This window comes from Manis javanica, chromosome 10, assembly GCF_040802235.1.
Source record: "Manis javanica isolate MJ-LG chromosome 10, MJ_LKY, whole genome shotgun sequence".
Classification (NCBI taxonomy): domain Eukaryota; kingdom Metazoa; phylum Chordata; class Mammalia; order Pholidota; family Manidae; genus Manis; species Manis javanica.
Window position 1 is genome coordinate 88,006,642 of NC_133165.1, and position 20,472 is coordinate 88,027,113.

The 20,472-nt window shown below is 45.1% G+C and overlaps 2 protein-coding genes across 4 annotated transcripts in view; both read left to right on the forward strand.

Moving 5' to 3' along the window:
- The first annotated feature begins 215 nt into the window (after positions 1–215).
- On the forward strand, positions 216–10,626 carry BCDIN3D (BCDIN3 domain containing RNA methyltransferase). Its single transcript, XM_017678541.3, is given in 2 exon segments — positions 216–558; positions 3,667–10,626. Coding segments are annotated over 2 exon segments (879 nt in total). The 5' UTR covers positions 216–324; the 3' UTR covers positions 4,312–10,626.
- Positions 367–20,472, forward strand: part of NCKAP5L (NCK associated protein 5 like) — a 45,020-nt gene continuing 24,914 nt past the window's right edge. Inside the window, exons 1-2 of one of the 3 annotated variants that reach the window (XM_073213554.1) lie at positions 419–558; positions 15,979–16,052. The gene's annotated coding sequence lies outside the window, so the exon portion shown is untranslated. Of the gene's footprint in view, positions 559–15,972; positions 16,053–20,472 lie in introns of those variants that run through there. The other 2 variants (XM_017678540.3, XM_073213555.1) reach the window with 2 other exon arrangements.

A 20,472-nucleotide genomic window follows, 5' to 3' on the forward strand; every position in this document is an offset into this window, starting at 1 on the left:
GGATCTCAGTGCGTTTGTAAAGGGAGGAAGTTGGACCAAAATTGATTTCCAACCTCCCAACAAACTCCTCGTTCTGGGTAGCCCCCGTGGAAAGTACATCGACCTGGGCAAGTCAGTTAACCTTTCTCCGCTCATCTGCCCACCTGTAATGGGATAATAGTACTAAACCACCGTCCAGGCTGCAGCGAGGGTTGCGTAGGGTAATTCGAGCGCGTGGCCTCTGCGCTTGCTCAGCGAGCACCGGCTGCGCCAGGCCAATCCGCTCTCCCGGCCGCAGGTTTCTCACTTCCGGTTCAGTGGGGCCCGGAGGCCAGACCGAGGCTAATGGCGGCGTCCACGAAGCAGGCCACCCTGGGCGTTGAGGAGGCCACGGCTGAAGAGGAACCGCGAATTCTGGAACCCGGGGCCGCCCCGTTTGGAAATTTCCCACATTACTCGCGCTTCCACCCTCCAGAGCAGCGGCTCCGCCTCCTGCCCTCCGACCTGCTTCGCCGGCTCTTCCCCCAGAGTCCCGAGACGAGGCCGATCCTGGGGCTCGACGTGGGGTGTAACTCTGGGGTGAGTGACGAGGGAGAGATCGGAGGTCGGGATGAGCGGTTGGCTTCCTCCATGTTCCCTGGGGGCTCTGGCTTGGGCGTGACATCACACCCATCGTAACTTTCCCAAAGTGAGCTTAAAGGCGTAGCGTTGACCCACAGTGTGGCTGGCGACCTGGCTGGGGAGAGGGGCTTCCGGAGACACACATTTGGGATTGTAGGGTTGGAACTGGTTTACTGAGAAAGATGAGCCAGGGGTGACAGAATCACGCCTGGAATTAAGAATATTGTGCCGCAGAGTGCAGGACGGACCCTGGAGCCAAGTGGATATTTATTTAAAAAACATTAAGTTGATTGGATACAGTGGAGAAGATCGAGAAGCAAATAGAGCATCGTGCTGGAGGAAGGCACTGCCAAGTCTTCTTACGGCAAAGTATTCTTAGGCATATAATGATTACTGCCAAATCGTATGCAAAATAGCGAAATGTCTCCCTGAAACACATTTGTAGCCACCAGGATATCCTAGAGGAGCAGGCATTCTTACCCCATGATTGCAAATGCTTCAAAAGTTAGTATCCTCAGTCCATTCCAGGCCAGGAGCAGAAGGGGCTGAGAAGAATTTAATTGTGTTGCTTGCCTGAGGGGCAGAAACTTGGGTGAAGGGTTGAAGGCTATTGGGACAAAGCTGATAAAGGGGAGGGGAACATTTGGATACAGGCTCAAAACTGGAATGAGCAGATGAGTGTCTGGATATCCCTTGCAAACATTTCTCCACTGTGATGATACAGGAAATCACAGGGGGAATGAATAGAAAAGAGAGACTGGGTTTAAGACTTAGTGAAGGACACTAGGAAATCCCAGGAGATTTTAAAGATGAGAGTAGTATATATACACATTAGAAGCAAGGCCGTACATGCAATTAACTAGGGCAGTGGTTCCCAAACCTGGCTATACATTTAGGGTGCTTTTTTCTTTACACTTGAGAAAAAATGCTTGCCCTTGATAAAACAGACAAAATACAAAAAGGCATAACATAAAAACTTAGGTCTTTACCCTGACCCTAAATCCTCCTTTTTACACAATCGCACCCATTGTTTATAATTTCTTGGGTGTGTGTACACAGCATTTATGTATGTATAAACATCCCACTTCTTTTAGTTTTATAAATAGTAGCATGCTGTTTTGCAACTTGCTTTTCATTTAATAGTTTGGAGATCACTTGTCACTACATTCTTTTTTAGCAGCTTCATTATATTTTATTATATAAATGTGCCATAATTTATGGGGTGTTTTGTTTAAATTTTAAAAATTCCTAGGCTCCACTCTAGACCTTCTGAATCAGGATCTTGGGGAACTGAGCCCTTAAGCCTATATTTTCTTTTTTATGCCTCCAGGGTACTCTAGAATTGGGGAATTGAGGATGGAGAGATATGGGGGTGGAGGGACTGACATGATGAAATGACTGGTCAAACATGGGGCACACCCCAGATCAGATAGGAAGGACTCAGCAAAGAAGTAAATAAATGGGGAGAAAATTGAGCAGCATGGTATATGAACTTACTACTCAAAGCGTGGCCCTTGAACTACATCATGTCTTGGAAGCTTATTAGAAATATAGGATCTGAGCCTCCACCCAAATCTACTAAATCAGCATCTTTATTTTAATAAGATCCTTAGGTGATGTGTATTCACAATCAAGTATGAGAAGCCTGGTAGAGAGGAAAGAAGCTAATGTAGCTTATATCTTGCCATGTATTAACTTTATGATATTGGACAAATCACTGATCTCTGAACCATAATTTTTAAAATGCAGATTTTCTTGTGAACTATGCCACATATAGGAAAGTGCTTAAAACATAAATTAATTCTTTATGAATTATTTTAAAGCAGATACCTTTGTGACAACTGTCCAGATCTAGAGTAGACCATTATCAATACCCCAGAAGTCACCTGATGCCTTTTCCTGTTTATAAACCGCCCCCACCCAGAGATAACTTTTTTAAAATATTGTTCCTTAGCTTTTCTTTATAGCTTACTATTTTTGTTTCTCTAAACAATGTAATTTAATTTTACTCATTTTTGAACTTCATATAAGTGGAAGCATGCCATGTATTTTCTTTTGTGTCCTGCTTTTTTTACACAGCATTATGTATTTGTGAGTCATCCATGTTGCTGCACTGAGCTGAATCCCTTCATTTGAATCTACTGTTTAGTATTCCTTCTTAATGAATATACTACATTTATTTATCCATGCTACTTTCACTGGACATCTGGGTTGTTGCCAGCCACACTTTCTTAACCTGCACAAAGAGTATGAATATTTTCCTCATGGCACAGAGCAAATGAGGTAGTGAATAGAAAAATGCCTTGACAAAATGGATTAGAGTAACACAAATTTGAGTTAGTTAGAATGGCTATAGAAGTCAAACTTAGAGAACGGAGATGGTGACTTGTTTAAGAGTCAAAAAGGTGCTACGATAATGAAAATCATGAATCACGATTTGGCTGGAGGTCTTTCTGACTTCTAGAAGGAGGTCAGCAGTGACTTTTGAGAGAAACAGATGCAGAAAGCAGAGTAAGTCTCAGAAGGGGGTCGCAAAGGCTAAGACAGGTAGTAAAATTGAAGCTGGAGAGTGAAAGCTGAATGAGGACTTTCTGGAATCCAGATTTTCCCAACCACAGGTTTGAGAAGCAGGTTTTTACAAGATAGTACTTGCTCTGTTCCTCCCCTTCTTAGTAAGGAATACTGGTTATGCCCCCAGGAACCCTTTCCTCCTCCCTGGGTCTGAGATACCCGAAAAAGGAAAAAGATAACTTGCATATTATTTCAGCTGGAAAATACTGCTCTAGGCTCCTGTGCTGTATCCACTGGGCAGTAGCTTTATCAGCCATATAACCAATCTACCATAAATGTCGGCAGTGTAGAGATGATTCATTACAGCCTGAGACCCCTGGAGGGCGCTGAGAGCCTGCTTTGTGGAAAACTTCTGGCAGCCTCTAGAGTTTAGGAGCCTCCTATCCTATAAAGCCAGGAGTACCTGACAGTCCGGTGTGAAGATAAGAGATACAGGTTTCTCTTCCATTCACTGTTTGAGAGCTGCAATGACAAAGCTCTTTTGGATTCCTCTAGGATCTGAGTGTGGCTCTTTACAAACACTTCCTTTCCCTACGAGATGGGGAGACCTGCTCAGATGCCTCAAGAAAACTCCATCTCCTCTGCTGTGACATAGATCCAGTCCTGATACAGAGAGCTGAAAAAGAATGCCCTTTTCCTGATGCCTTGACTTTTATCACCCTGGACTTCATGAACCAAAGGACCCGGAAAGTTCTCTTGAGTTCTTTCTTAAGCCAGTTTGGATGCTCAGTTTTTGACATTGGCTTCTGCATGTCAATAACCATGTGGATTCATCTGAACCATGGGGACCATGGCCTATGGGAGTTCCTGGCCCACCTTTCCTCCCTCTGCTGCTACCTCCTTGTGGAGCCTCAGCCCTGGAAGTGTTACCGGGCAGCTGCAAGGCGCCTCCGGAAGCTGGGCTTCCATCATTTTGACCACTTCCACTCCCTTGCCATCCGAGGTGATATGGCCAATCAGATTGTGCAGATCCTGACCCAGGACCATGGCATGGAATTAGTATGTTGCTTTGGCAACACCAGCTGGGACCGAAGCCTTCTGCTCTTCAGGACAAAACAAACCACAGAGACATATCCAGTCTCTGAATTACTGACAGAGTAAGGGAAAGAAAGGAACAGGTTAAGATTCTGGAGACAGTAAGCTGAAAGGGCTGAAAAACCAGGAAAGAGATATTAAAAGGGGTTCATACTAGGAATTAAGTTCTCTCTCTTTAACTCCTAATAGTTAATCAGTCTCAAAACCTGGCAAAAGCTTTTAGCAAAATGTCTAAGACATGCAGTTGAAAGAATCAGTACCTGTTCCTCATTGTTTGAGATGATCCCTGAAGAGAATACATCTATGGAGCAGTAAGCTGTACTGTCTGGATTGAGATGGCCTAGAGAAATTGGTCCTGATTCTGGGATATGGAAAGATTTGTTTTAGGTGGTTATTTAAAGACTTAGGCCAGGCTAGCCTTAGAATGTGTCAGTTCCCTAGGCTCCTTGAATCTGATCAGCTTCTTCTGGACTTACTCGTTTCTGTCTTTGGCTAAAACCTCACAACACAACCTGGAATGAGAAGTCACCAGCTTGGCTAAAAGAGAGTTAGTAGGAAAAACGTCTTATCTTTGCAGAGAAGGTCAAGTTTCCCAACATCCCCAGGCTCAGCACAGCAGTTATATCTTAGCAGTTATACTAACCAAGATGCACTGACTAACATTTAAAAGATTTTTTGAAATTTTAGATTAAATTCAACTGGCACAAATCAAATGAAGTGGGATTGTATACACTATATAACTGTATGTTAATTATTAAAAGTGACTTGAGTTTGGTTGACAGCACCCTCTGAATCTGAAATAGAACTTCATCTTTAACCACTCTGTCCAGGGAGGTTCAGCTCAAGAAAAAGAAACTCATGCTCAGAACAAATGACATGCCAGCACGTAAGTTAATTCAGGACTTTTTTGTCAGCATCCTCTGCCAGAGCATACCAGTGTGGGGGTGCGAATATGCATGGGAAGCAAGCACAGTTTCATCTGCAGTTGTATGACTATAGCACAGGTGTCACTGATGTCTGTCAGGTTTTGATAGTTAAACAACTGTGAGTTGAGCCCAAAGGAAAGTGGAAGATGAAGAAAGATTTGTTTGATGGAAAGAAGATGGAAAAACAAAACATACCCAGCTAAGAAGGAAGACTGGATTGATGAGTTTCAGAATCCATAAGGTTCTATTATTTTATGAATTGAAGTTATTGTAGGGAATAAGAGAACCAGCCAGCAATGAGAGGTTGGACCTATTGATAGAGAAGTTTTAGTAAAAGTTCCTGCTAAGGAATTTGAATTTTATGCGTGAGAGAGCAGAAGCCAGTGCATTCCCGAAACAACAGGAGATGGAAACAAAACCTTTATTTTTTTCTACTTTGTGCAGGATAATTGTGTGGTTGGTGCCATTCTAATCTCAATAGACTCCACTGCTACTTTTCAGTCATTTGATATTGCTGCTCTGGATCACTTCTGTTCTAGTGACTCTTCCAGACTTTTACCCTTTTGCAGGCTTTTGACGCTACATCCCTGCTCTGTTAATCTAAGCAGATGACCTAACCACCAAGTGGTACCATTCTTGGTTGCTGTGCCAGAAAGTCTTTTCTTGCCCTCTTGTATTGAACTTCTTCGTCTTCCCTCCTTTTCTCTTCTAAACTTCCAGGGAGCTTTTAGCCTATAACCTCTGCTTAAGTTCCTGATCCCAACCTCTACTGCCTCTCCCAAATTGCGCTTTATTGAAGATCCCCTTGGTGTCTCTTTGGTCACACTGACTCCTCCTTGTCCACCTGCCAGCATGTTCAGTTCTCTCATATCTTCAAAACTGCCAATTTACCCTGTGTCCTATCTCCTCCTCAGGCTCATGCAATCCTTCCTGCCATCTCTTCCCCACCAAACATGAGCAAAGCCCTTGAAAGAATAGACCCCACAGCCTCTGGTCCCTCAGTGCCCATCATCAGTGACCACCTGAACACCAAATTCTGAAGCCTCTTTGCAGTCTTCCTCCCAGGCCATAACACCACTGACCCTTTTTTCCTTCTTGAACTGCTCATTCTTGGTTTCTCCCCCATATCTCTCTCCCTTTATTCTCTTCCTGTCTTTTAGTTTCTCTCTACCTCTTAAACAATTGGTTCCAGTTTTAATTTGCATAAGAATTACCTGAGTCCTGGATTCATCTCCAGAAACTGATTCAGATTGGGAATGGGGCTTAGGAATCTTTTTGTTTTGACTTGGTTTTTCGCATTTTTTTGTTGTGGTAAATTACATGTAACATAGAATTTACTGTTTTAACTACTTCTAAGTGTACAATTCCATGGCATTAAATACATTCACAATCTATTTTTAACAGCACCCCAGGTGATTCTGATGCAAGCAGAAATAGACCACACTTTGATTGCTTAGGGTTCTTTAGGGTCTATCCAGTCCTCTTCTACATACTTGTGTGAGTTCCTCTACTCCCATGCCTTTAACAACTACCTATCTTCCAATAACTCCCAAATATATCGGTAGCCCAACTCCGCAGTTCCAGATTAATATTTTTCCTGTTTGGTAGTGAAATCCCCCTAGATAGTTCTTAAACACCTCAAATTTAGCATATCCCTAGAGCAAACCCATTTCCCTCATTCCAAACCTAATCCTATCTCAGTTGTTGGCACTCACGCTTTGCCCAAGCTACAAACTTCAGTTGACTCTCCTTGCTTACACTCCCCTCATGGAAATGGTCACAAAGTCCAGTAAATCCTGCCAATGATATGTAAGCTCCGTTTATTCCATCACGGGGCTGGTAACTACCAGGGGTTTCTGTGTAAAGTCACTACTGTACAATCCATTCTCTGTCCTACTGCCAGTGTTCCCTTTCTCAGATATCTACCTATACTAGTATCATGCTTAGAAACCTTAGTGGTTTCCTTGTGCCTAGAGTCCTGTCCTTTAGCCAGTTCCTAAACCAGTGGTGTTCAGTATGTTAGTTGCTTGCTATTTAAATTAGGCAAAGTGAAATAAAATTTAAAATTTAGCTCCTCAGTTATGCTAGCCACATTTCTAGTGTTCAGTAGCTGCATGTAAGTAGTGACTACCTTATTGGACAGCACAGATACAGAACATTTCTATTCTTACAGGAAGTTGTGTTGGACAGTGCTGGTCTTCATGCCTTTCCTCCTCAAATGAGCCACACTAAACTTCTCACCACTACCCCTTAAACTGCCCCCCAGATTGGTCATATCCTTTCATACCTCTGAGATTTAGCACAGGTTCCCTCTGCTTCTCATCTCTCTCCTCCAGCTCTCCTACCTTGCAACTTGGATGAACTGTTTGTCCTAAAAAATGACCCAGATGTTACATTTTCTCAGAAATCTTCCCTAACGCCTGTAGTACTTTGCATTTGTTACTACAGTCTAGTGCAGACTTTGCATGGAAGCCTCTAGTATAGTACTGACCTCATGATAATCGTTTATATGCCTCTTTCCCACCACCACAAGACTGATGTCCTCAAGCCCAACTTACCCTTATAAACCTAGGCCTACCTAGCACAATGTCTGACACAAGGCAGGCAGCTGAGAATTACTTGTTGAATGAATACATGAGTGGACAAAAGAGAAATGGCACCTGGATTCAAGTATTGAGAAGAAAAGAGATCTGTGATTGGGCAAAAGACTGTCCAGGAAACTGAAAATGGAGAGAAATTAGTACATTGAGAGGGGATAAGCTTAGCCTTTGGCATGCGAGTTGGCAGTGTATGTTCCCAAACATCACTGAGATAAAATATCCATTTCAAGACCTTCATTATTGATGGTTTGGAAGAGGATAGCAGATGAAAACTAGAAATAAGAATTTCGAAGTCATTCATACAGATTGATTGAGATTTAACGAGTAGTAAATTCCAAAAACATGTGGATATGATAGGGACCAGATCCTAGGCCTTAGGGCTGCTAATAGTTATTAAGTGAGGGGGAAAGGAGGAACCAAGAGAGATCTGGTTAGAAATAGGGAAAAAGAAAACAAAAAAGATGATGATACAGTACCATGTACCAGACAACTTTTTTAATACTTGAAACAATCCTGTGGGCAGATAACTATTATTATCCCCATTTTGCTGGTGTGGAAACTGAAGCACACACAGGTTAGGTGACTTTCCCAAGGTCACACACCTGGTAAGTGGCAGAGCTTGAACCTCGGCAGTGTAGTGGCCAAGTGTGGGTCTTGGCTGCCATGCCTTGAGATGCCACAGAAATCAAGACTGGGAAGAGACTCCAAAGATCCAGTGTAAAAGCAAGGGCTTTGGATTTACTGTGCTTCCTCAAATTATGTGTTCAGGTCTGGGAATAAGAGATCCAGCCAGGCACTCTTGGTTATCCCTGACGTTCTTAGAATTCCTCTCTGAAGTCAAGCCTAATTCTAGGTGGGATACCTGAGAGTACCCCTGCTGCAGCCTACCATTTAAACAGGCTTGGCTCTCACAGGTGTTTCAGAACACAGTTGGCAGCCATACAGCAGACACAGACACTCTAAGTCCCCCTCAGTCCTAACTACCCTCTCACTGTACTCTCTCCCTTGCCAGCAACCGTAACCTTCCTCTGAATTCCTGAAATTCCCATTCTGCCTCTAGCTTTGACCGCTGGGTAGGTAAGTCAAAACTCATAAAAGTGGGGTTCAATCCATATCTTCTCAGAAGTTAGGGATTCTAAGGCCAACTCCAGGATATATTAAGATCTCAAGATCAGGCAGTTCCTTCTCAGTCCCCTGGGATTGAGTTTGGCCAGGGAACATGAGGTGGAAAGAACATCAGATTTGGAATCCGTGTCTGCCAGTAATTCATTGTGTCACCACCCTGTTCAAGTCATTTAACCGCTCTAAGCCTCAGTTTACTCATCTGTTTAAAAATGAGCTTAAAGATATTAAGGTATTTTGCAGAATGCAGAGTGTTAAACAAAAACAAGGAGCTATTATACTCTGTAAGCATGCCACAGACCATGACTGTGCTTGTTAGATCAAAGACTTATGAGAAAAACATCTCATCTCTGTAGAAAACACACATCTTACTATCTCCAGTAATTTGTTTTTTAGGGTGAAGAAGTAATGAGTTCAACTCCAGCACTACAGAGCATTTTAAAGGAAGCAATGCTGGGGAGGGAGTGCTAACTGCTAATGGAAATGAGGCCAGTGTATGATGGTTTCAGAGTGATCACATGGTTACAGATGTGAATTTACCTACTGCTCTGTAGATCTTAATTTAAGAGCACTTGGAGACCTTGTGACCCTGCTGGTGCTCTTGCCCTCCACCAGAGCAATACAAAGAAATGTATATGGGCAGGCTGAATAATGGTCCCCCAAGATGGCCACATCCTAATCCCTGGAACCTGTGAATGCTACCTTAGATAGCAAAAGGGACTTTGTAGATGTGTACAAATATGTAAATTATGTAGATTAAAGATCTTGATTAATGATTTTGAGATCAGGAGATTAATCTTGGCTACTAAGATGGACCCTAAATTAATCATAAGTATCCTTATAAAAGGGAAGGCAAAGGGAGATTTGACCACAGTAGGAGATGCAGCAGAAGCAAGAGGTTGGAGTGATGAAAGGGCTGTGAGCCAAGAAATGCCATTAGAAAAGGCAAGGAAATGGATCATCCCTGAAGCCTCTGGAAGGAATAGAGCTGTGCCAACACCTTGATTTTAGACTTCCGTGAGAGAATAAATTTGTGTTGTTTTAAACCATTAAGTTTGTGATGAGTTGTTACAGCAGGAACAGGAAACTAATATAGGGGCTCTGACTACAAAGAGACAAGGTACAAGCCAAGTGGTATCTGTCCAGATAACTCCTTAATGGCAGAAAATGGCCCCAGTGACCAAAGAAATGGCGGGGTTCCATCTACATGGTTAATTGAATAATCTTCAGTCATTAAAACTATAGGTGATGCTTAAGCATCTGAGCCTGACCTGTTCCCTCCTAACATTTCTATTGGCTGACCTGTTAATTGAATAATCTTCAGTCATTAAAACTATAGGTGATGCTTAAGCATCTGAGCCTGACCTGTTCCCTCCTAACATTTCTATTGGCTGACCTGTTGGGAAAACCATTGTATTTCAACTCTGTAGCAGTTATTTTCAAAGATGTGTAAATAGTACTCATAAATATGAAGCCCTGATACGAAGATGGTAATGATTGCATAATGGCCTATGAGCATCCCTGAAGACAGATGATCTTTGATTTCAAGAAAAGATCCATCTTCCCCTCAAACCAGCCTAATTTAGGAGCCAACACCAAGCATGATGAGGCTTCTTGAAGAATAGAAAATGATTCTGGATATACTTTTTAAAAATTATGTAACCCAGTATATCAAAAAATTATCATTTTAACATACAGTCAATATAAAAATTAGTAATGAGATATGTTACCTTTTTCTATACCATTTTCAAAATCTGATGAGTATTTTACGCTTACAGGTCATCTCAGTTTGGAGCAGCCACATTTCAGATGCCCATTAGCGAAGCACACACTTTTATGGCAAATCAAGAAGTATTTCATTAATTCCTTCCTTACACCTAGCATGCTTTTAGCTGCTGTGGAGGATGGAAAAAGTAGATTAAACAACCAAGACTTGTAAAAGTTGGATTTGATTCATTCAGCAAATATGTTGCAGTTGAGAAAAGGAGAGGCTTGTACAAGGCAGCAGGCGATCATGTGGGCACCAGAAAAAGAAAAATCTTTGTGACCCTCAATGGACATGGAAGACTTTCAGAAGATATGGGATTTGAGCTGTTCCCTAAGGGAATATGGCTTTTGCAGTGATGAGCCTGGAGAAAGGAACCTCTCATCAGGAGTACAGAGGACAGGGTATTTATATATCAAGAACAAACAGGATTGGCTGGTTTAGAATGAAGATGTCTTCTGAGCAGTAGTGAGAAATAACAGTGGTCTTTGTCATTTAAGTAGATTCTGAATGGAATATTTTAAGTAAAAAAACTATTAAACATACTAGAGAAAAATGGTCATTTTAAAAATTGGAGTACTTACTGAACATAAAAAACCCAAAAGCCATAAAAGAAAAGACCAATAAATTTGACTAAGGCAAAGAAAAAAAAAATCTAAAAAAGTCACATGACAAGCTACCAATTAGGGAAATTGTTTGCAATATATATGACAAAGGGCAAGTGTCCTTATAATACAAACATAACTATATAAGGATGTGTACATTATAGTTGGTTGGTAAAAGTGAAAGCTGGAAACAACCCATCACTAGGAAACTATGGTACAGCCATAAATGGATTACTATGCAATTGTTAAAAAGAACAAGGTAGGTCAATATATGCTAATGTAGAAAGGTCTCCAAGATGTTTCAAGTGTAGTAAGTATAAATAGTAAGCTCCCACTTTTGTACCTTTTAAGAAGAATATACACATAGAAGGTAATAAAGCATCTAAAAGTGAAAAATTAAAGGATAACAACATAAATATATTTTAATCATATTAAAGGATCAGCCAGAAATTAAAATGCCTCACAGTTGGAGATGGAAAATGCAGCAAAAAATTGCTCTGTGTTATTTGATTTTTTTCTACCCATATGCACATAGTGCTTTTTAAAAATAACTAGTTTTAAATTATTTTTGAAATGAAATTAAGCAGTCTTTCTAAAAATAGCTTCCTAAACTGACTCTCACTCCCCATTGCCCTACCCACATATCTAGCTTTTCCCTCAAAGCATAGCCAAATTTTTTTTAAAGAGTTTTAAACACTTCTTCCCTCCATCCCTTACTTTGTACATCTTCCTGAACCCTTTTTAGTTTGGTTTTGCCAAAGTCACTAGGGACATAGGGCTGAAGTCAGCCAGTATGTCTCAGTGCTGATCCAATGTGACAGCAGCGATATCAGTAACTATTTGGTCTTGTCTTGGAAGCCTCTTGGGCTCTGGTGACAGCTCTCAGCCAGTTGTCCCCCTCCTTCTCTGGAGCCCCTCTCTAATGATGTTCCTCAGAGTTCTGTTCAGTCTCTTCTCTCCTTGCCGTAATCTCTTCCACTCCATGGCTTCATTTACCACCTATGTTCTGATGTCCTGGTGACTCACAAATCTCTTCACTCAAGTCCAGATCTCTTGCCTGAGTTTCAGAATTATTTATCCAACAGTAGTATGCAATCAGTACCTCCCAAGCTTTTCCATTTCGTGGAACACAGAAAATGATGGTGATTTCATGGTAACATACCTTACCGAGACTGTTCTATGTCAGAGGGACAACAGTAGGGAAGCTTTGACCTCTTGGATAGTCATTTCCACTTGGACATCCCCCAGGCATTTCAATATCAGCACATTTGGGAGTAAGCATATCTCATCTCCCAAATCTGCTCTTTCCTCTGGTGTTTTCTGTTGCAGTGAGTGGGCCTACTATCTGCAAGTTACTTAGTCTAGAGGTCTTGACTTAGCTCTCTGCTTCCTGCCCCTTCCAGTCACCACTATCAGTTCCTAGTCGACAGCACCTTGTTTCTCATTTGTAGAGCAACTACAAAACTGTTCTCTCCGGTCTTCCTGATTTCACTCTTACACCCTATTTTCCACAGTGATCTTTCTAAAATGCAGTCGTGGTTATGCCATCCCCTTGCTGAAAGCCATCCAAAGGCTCTGCATTGCTCTTGGGATAAAGTATGCTCTCCCCATTGCTTACCTTTTCAATTCCATACTGGTTATCTAATTCTATATGCACAGTGCCTGGCATACAGTAGAGACACAATAAGGTTTTTTGAGTAAGGAAAATGAGAAAAAGGGCAGTCAAGGACCTGAGTGGATCTATCATATCTGTGCCAGGTAGGAGGTTTCAAAGCACATATTGGCAATTCTGTCAGAACACAAGGAACATGATTGTTTCATGTAGAATTAAGCAGCAATAGCAAAGGTCTGTTCAGCAAATGACCAAACAGCCTATCCCCAGCCTCTTTCTTCCTCTCATTGAGTAAGAAAGACATCAAGAATGCACTCTGAGTCAGTCCAACCTAGAGAATCTTTTGAGGTTAGGATCTTTTGAGAAGGTAGTTACCATCCTGACCACCTCCTGGTGTCAGAAATTCTAAACTGGGGTCAGTTTATCAACCAATGGCCAAATGAGTACAGCGCTAAACTGAGGAATGAAGATGCTGCAACACTGAATGACCACATAGTACTGAAGCAGAGGACCCCCCCAAAGTCCTGACGTGAGCATTGAGAGGGTAGTTCTCAGAGATGCCATCTGCCTATCAGTCATCAGCACTATATATACAATTAGATCATGCACAAAACTGGTTTGTTACCAACACCTTGCAGCAACAAGAAACCTAAAAGCCTAGTTTGTTTTGTGACACAGATGTTTCAAAAAAGAACACTATATGATCAGTGGGTATATATAACAAGGGAATAAAATCAACTTTGGGACTTCTGTATAATTTTTAATTATTTAAGTGAATTAGGCCACTGAGAATTGAAGTGTCCTAAGCCTTCATCAAAGACAGAGATCATGGAGCAATGGTAGCTTTATTTCTTCCACCTCATGTCAGTGAAGATGAAGGCATAGAGAACCTGCCAAAATCTGAATGCCTCAACTTTCAAGTTTGCAAGAGCCTTTAAGTAAAGGCAGGTACTTGTCTGACAACCAGATGTTCTGGCTGTGTTTATTGAACAAGGGAAGCATCTGAATGATAAGTAAAAAATAATCTAGGTGGTCTTTTTGCTTCCAAAAATTTAGTTATTTGGGAACATCCACAAATAGAGATGCCTGGCCGACTCTTGAGGTGTTTTTCATCCCATAGTTTTGTAATGCAACAGATACTTGGAGTTTTACTGGACTTTTTAAGTCCTTTGAGGAATGTTTCACATCTGTTTTTGTTGTAAGCCCAGGACTAACCCACTGATCCCTATTCAATAAATGTTGGGTGATTGAATAATAATGCTTCAGGGTTCCAAAGATGCCAGTACCTATCATCAAGAAATAAGGTGAGCTTTCCCAGAAATGAAAACAAGTTCACAAAGCAATTTGCAGAAGAACGTTTATAGCCGCCTTATTCATAATAGCTCTATACTGTAAACACCTAAATATCCATCAAATGGAGAAATGAATAAACTAATTGTGATATATTTATCCAGGAAAAGACTACTCGTGGCTGGATCTCAAAACCATTGCTAAACTAATGAATATGGACACGAGAGTACATACTGTATGATTCCACTTACATGAAATCCAAGGAACAGAGACAATTATGGTGATAGAATTCAGCAAGTTGCAGGGGCTGTGTGGTGGGGTAGGTGCAGGGTTGTCAACTATAAAGGAGCATGAGGGAATTTTCTGGCGTGATGGCTCATTAGCTTGTTTGGGGGGTTACATAGGTATATGTTGAAATTCACCACAAACACCTTAGATCTGTGCATTTTATTGTATATTAAGGATAAATCAATTAAAATTTTTGTTTTAAAGCAAAGATGAGAAAGCTGGTGGGAGTAACCATCATGACATCTTTTAGCTCCAGTAATAACGGTCCTCAGGCACTGTTTTCATCAAGCTACCCCTGTGCTCAAGAAGCAAAACGACTTGTCAAATCCACATTCTCATTCTGATCTCACTCAATCATCCTCAACTTTACCCATTTCCCACCCTACCAAGGTGAACTGCTTACTGTCTGATGCAGATAATTTGCTCATTCCTACCTGAGTCTCCTTGTGTCCTGACCTGCCTGGTTTCTACTCAAGTGTTCTCTGCCCTTCCAATGCCATTTTAAATTAAGAAGCTTCCTTCAGAGAGGAACTCTTGACTAATCCTAGCCAATTTAAACACTGTGTTCCCTCAGCTTTTCTATTCCTTTTTGGATTAATATGATACTTTGATACATCTCGTGTATACCCACAGCATAAGCAATTTAATAAAATTGGAGAGACAATGGCTAGGGATCCCTTCGAATTTCTCTGCAGAACCCCGTTTGGAACCTGCATTAACTGGCCAGTCAGTACAATGCAGATTGCGAAGATTATATGGTATCCAGTCAAGGGCAAGGACCAATGAAAATTGTATTGAAGGGAGCTCTGAGGCTCTGCAGGGGCCTCCTAAGTGAGCTGTTTGCTTTTCCTCTTTTAAGCACTCGGTAGTTAAAGAGAGCAGGAACTCATTCCTACTAAGACAGCAGGTGGCTCAGAACAAGGTTGTATCCTTTTTCTGTTCAGCCTTCACTCCTGCTAAAGCAGTGAGGACTCGGCCCGCACAGCAGAGGAGCGGAGCCTGTACCCAGCACCGTTTTCCATGTTACTGGGAGGACCCGATCACGGAGGCGGGATCGTTTAGGGCCAAGGAAGCACTCAAGCCTGTACCCATAGACTTATGCCCAAAACGTAAACAGGAAGGCAAATTACAAACAGACGCCCACAACCACATATACACGTGCACGCCCAGCTCCACAGAAGCAGGCGCGCATGCCCGTAGCTCCGCGCGCACCTACTTAGTTTTCTCTGCTACAGATGCTCTCTTCCATCCACCGCTCCGCCCAGCCAGGCTTTTACCCCAGCCCTAGGGTGGTTTAGCAGGCAAGACTCGGCCAGGCCTAGTAAGAGTGTTTCCCTATAGGGGGAAGGGAGGCCCTTCCCACCTCGCGGAAGCAGCGCGTTGGGGTCGGGCGTCCCTAGCTCTTGTCCTGGGAACATCTGGAGGAGCTGGGGGTGGGCATCCAGGGTGAACGTGGATTGGCTTGCGCGGGAGGGGAAGGCGTGATCTGGGTGGGGGGCGGGGCTCACTGGCCCCTTTAAAGCCTAGACATCAAGAGGCGGCCCCAGCACCCCCCCTTTCTCAGCCCCCTGTACCCGAGCCGCGGCCATGGACCCAGCAGCTCCGGTCTGCCCTGGCCCAATTCAACACCTGATTTCGGTGAGTTCGGCTTCTACTTGGGGTTTACAGGGCGGCGAGTGGGGGTTGTAATCTCCGGGCTGGGGGTGGGAATGTGGAGGGTAAGGCTCTCGTGGCAGCCTTGGGCTGGAGGGGGCAGCGCAGCGCTGTTTCCTACCGGGACCTCACGCCCTGCCCCTCTCTCCGGCCGCACTCTCCCCGGAGGGTCCGGCTGCGACTCTGTCCACCCGCACCCCACCCCCTCCCGCCCCCCGCGCCATCCTCGCGCACACTCCGTGGCCCCGGAAGGGAAACTTTCGGCATAGGGGGATGTTCCGGGGACTGGTCTCCCTCCCTCTTAAAACACTGACCTTTCCCCAGCTGCGCACCCCACCCCACCCCTCATTCCACCGTCCGGGTACAGTTTAGCGGTGCCGGGTTGTTGCGGAGGCTGGGGGGAGCTCTTCCCAAAGCGCAGGCTCGGAAACGAGCCTTGAGCTCCTCTTCGCCCTCTTTGCAGTCCCCGTGGCCTGTGTCGGTAGGGCGTGGAGTAGATGGAGACAGGCGGAGAGATCAGGGTCTCCGAGAACAACTTCGGTGGCTTTGAGGGGAAGGAGGAAGGGGAGCCCGGCGGGCTGAACCCTCCAGAGAATCTGAGATAGGGAGAAAGGCTGGGCAGGGAGTGGGGCCAGGCCAGCGCGTTTAGAAAAGTCTCTCTGGGTCCTGGTTGCGGTGCCAGAAGAATGCAGAGAATTTATCTGTGCCCGACACTCGCCTGGCTTAGATCGACTAAGAAAGCGGCTGTCCGAACCCCATCTCCCCTCGCCTTAACTTGGGTCTAAGGCCCTGTGGTCTCTCTAGCCCTGGCACTGCCCCGGAGGGCCCGCACCTCCCACAGGCCTGGTTTTCCGGGCGTCTCAGCGCTGTCTACCCAGCCTGTCCAGCTGCTACTTCTTAAATGCTCATCTTCCTGAGAAGCTGGGGGTCTTAGGCTGACTTGTTCTCTGGCTGTAAAGGCAATCCTATTCCCATTCTGCCACTGCTCTGCCTTCCCCAGGGGTCCTCCTGCCTAAGCACAATTGCCTTCCAGAGGTAGTGGTTGGAGACAGAGGTTTGGGATGGGGTGCTCCTGGGGGACAGTAGAGAGGAGGTCAGTGCCTAACCATTCTGTGTTCAGTACTTTTGGGGAAAATGAATCTAGCCCAGTTGCCTTGTTGCAGACTCTCACTTGCAAGATACTGTGTCAGCTGACTCTGAGACTCCTTGTCTTTCAGGAAGGGTTTCAGAGAAGTGACAAAATTCACTTCTCATGTTGGTTCACTGTCTTTCTGAGAGCAACCTGGGGTTAGTGGGTTTTCTACTTCAGAGAAACATGTGTTCCTGACAGGGGAGATATTCTCGTATAGTTCAACTTTATTTTCAGAGTCTGTGGTCTGTGCTTGCAGTGGTGTCTGCCCTCGTGCCGGCAGTGGCTTGGGCCCTCCAGCATCTTTCTCCAGCTCAGGCTTTTGGAGGAGAGTGAGAACCTGGAGAGGCGGATGGCTGGGGCTGCAGGGAACAAGCGTTTCCACCACAGACAGGCAGAAAGCAGTGCATATTAGGATCAAGCTGCTATCATTGTGGGCTGGGAATCAGAGCTCTGGTCTCTGTTCTTCCTTACTGGCTTTATGACCTTGGTCGGGACAATTTGCTTCTCTGGAGCTCTGTTCCCCCATCTGTAAACTTAGCAGTTGGACTAGAAAGCTCTAAATTCTCTTCCACTTTCTGAGATATGTGGTTCCACTGATGAGTGTATCTAGAGGGGAGAAAGGTCTTCTGGCAAGGTGGCGCAGTTTGGAGGTAGGTGTTGGGTGATGCTGTTCTAAATCAAAGTTACTTAGCATTAGAACCTTGGGTGGAGGAGAGCATAATCCCTTATCCTGCCTAAGAATCACTGTCCAGCTCACCCCTTGTGGCTTGCGGTATGGCCCACTCATGAGGGCATCTGATGAGACATCCCAGCAGGCCAGTCTTTGAGTTGGGCCTTTGGGAAAAAGTTGAGAGGAGGAAGTAGCTAAGAGCTAGCGGGGTAAGCTGATTCCCAGGAGACAGTTTGCATCTCAGTTGTTGGGGCTTGTTTTAGGATCTGGGCCAGGGAGCACACTCATCTTCCTCTCATGGGAAGAGGATGAGGAGAGCCCCCCCGCTGTCACCCATTCTGTCCCCTGGCCCTACTCACCTCACCTCTGCCTTCACTCCCCAGCTCCCAGGCTTTGAGGAATCTTCCCTGCTGTCCTCACCCAGCCAACCTCCCAGGCCCTGCCTTACCAGCCAGGTGGCAGCAGGGAGCTGCTGCCCCAACCCCAGCTTTCTCAGCCTCCTTCCCTGCTGGGAGTAGGGTTTCTCAGGAGTCAGGCTCTCCAGGTTGGGACATGCTCTGCGGCCCAAGAGCTAAAGGCCTTCATGGCATCTTTGTATTCACCCTTGGCCTCCCAGGTTCCAGGGGGTATGGTGCAGGAGAGTGGTGGTTAGAGAGGCTGTGCAATGGATTGGATGTGCAGCACATTCTTCTGCATTGCTTTTCACTCTGAGCTGCCGGGTCCCGAGCAGCCTCCCTCCCTGGGCCCTGCTGCCCATGGGAGTGAAGCTGGAGCAGAAGGTATTTAGGTTAGACCCCAAGGAAATCCTCTTCACTGCTCGGAGCCCCTGGAATGGAGAATGGAAGCTCCCAGGGAGGTCAGTTTCTCAGAAAGTGGTTAATGGTTGAGTCCCTGTCAGAGTGAAGGATGCTGCTGTTGCTAGGCAGAGGCTGCTGTTTCCTCCTGGGGTGTGGCTCTGAGGCTGGCCAGCCAGACAAGGAAGCAGGAGAAAGGGCCCTTGCTTGATAGCTGAAGAAGGGTCCCTGGCTCCTGAGCAGCCCTGGGTCACCAGAACTGCATCTCAGAACAAATGCTGCTTCTGACCCCCACATCCCTGGCTCCTCCCCCAGTCCCCCACCACTGCCACCATCTGCTTTGACAGGCCTCATCTGAACCGACAGGCTCCTCCAACCCCAGTCTGGCTACACTAATGGACTGATTCGATTTTCTATTCTTGGAGTTTGGGATTTCTGATTGAACATGCAAATTTATGTAAATCAACCTGGATTCTGCCACCACATCCAAACAACATAGAGTCATAGGCTGGAAGGAGTCCTAGAGATGGTCTAGTCCAACGCCCTCGTGTTAAAAATGGAGAAACTGAAGTCCAGAGGGAGAAGTGATTCATATGATGATGTGTGTCAGAGGCAGGGTTCTTGCACTAGTCTGGTGTTTTACATGGCACCATTCTGCCTTAATTTCTTGGGCAAAAGGGGACCTTTGCCAAATTTAAAGAAGGGAGGTTCTTGAACCTGAGATTGCAGAGAGCTGGGCTTTTGGAGGGTCAGAGTGTTACCTCAGGGCCCCAGGGGCTCTGGTTAGCTCTCTAACATGCTGAAGAAAAACAACTTCAAATCCCATAGAACAACACCCTTAATATTTTTCTGCAGGCCCTGCCCTGAGTGTTGGAGGACAGGGCTCCTGGTGGCTGCCTGGCTTGGCCCTTATGGTTTCGTCAGGGCTGAGGTTATGTTGTTCCCAGTGTCTCTCACAGTACCAGGCACATAATAGGCTGTGGATGGATCTGCACAGCAGACCTCTCTCTTACCCTTCTATTCTTGTTTGAGTCTCTGCTGCTTCCCTCCATGGCCACAGTGGGAAAGGATCTTTGTCTTCTGTGGCTCTTTGCCCACCCTCTCCTGTCCTCCTGAGGCAGGAGGGCACGGGCCAGCTGGGCCGCCTCTGCAGGTTTCTGTAGCAGTGACAGACCAGGCGGGCCTTGCTGGGGGAAAGATCTCATTATTTTGAGATCAGTGCCAAAGATGGAAGGGGGTTGTGGAGATGGGCTTGCATCCCAAGAAGCAGTCTCCCATGTTTTTGATAGATCCGCCCACCCAGCTGCAGGGTGCCACCGCTCCCATCTCATGAACTGCACCTGGGGCTTGGGGCTGTTTGGAGAGCTGAGCCCTCCCTCTGTAGTGCCCGCACGTTTTACAGAGATAGCAGACATGCTCAAAGCAGCCATTGGGAAGGTGAGTGTGAGGGCTCAAGAGCAAAGGCCCTTACTCCCAGCCACGGGTACCACCAAGCTCTGCTGCAGCCCCTGGAGGGGGCTAAGGAGACCTACCAGGTCTTCCTCACCTTCACCCCAAACCCAGATCTAGTGACTCTGAAAGGAGTGCCCTTATCTCAGCATCTCCCAAAACACAGCAGGTATGGAGCCAGTGCCTTCAGTTCCTCATGGCCCAGTGGCTCTTCGCACCTGCATCCTTAGCCATATGAGGGAGAATCCTTCTCCCTTGGCCTCAGTTTCCCAGCCTGTGCTGATGGATTAATAGCACATTCTCAGTGGGGTGTGGCATCTGCTTGATAATTACCATTCTCCTGGCTCTGGGTGTTGCATA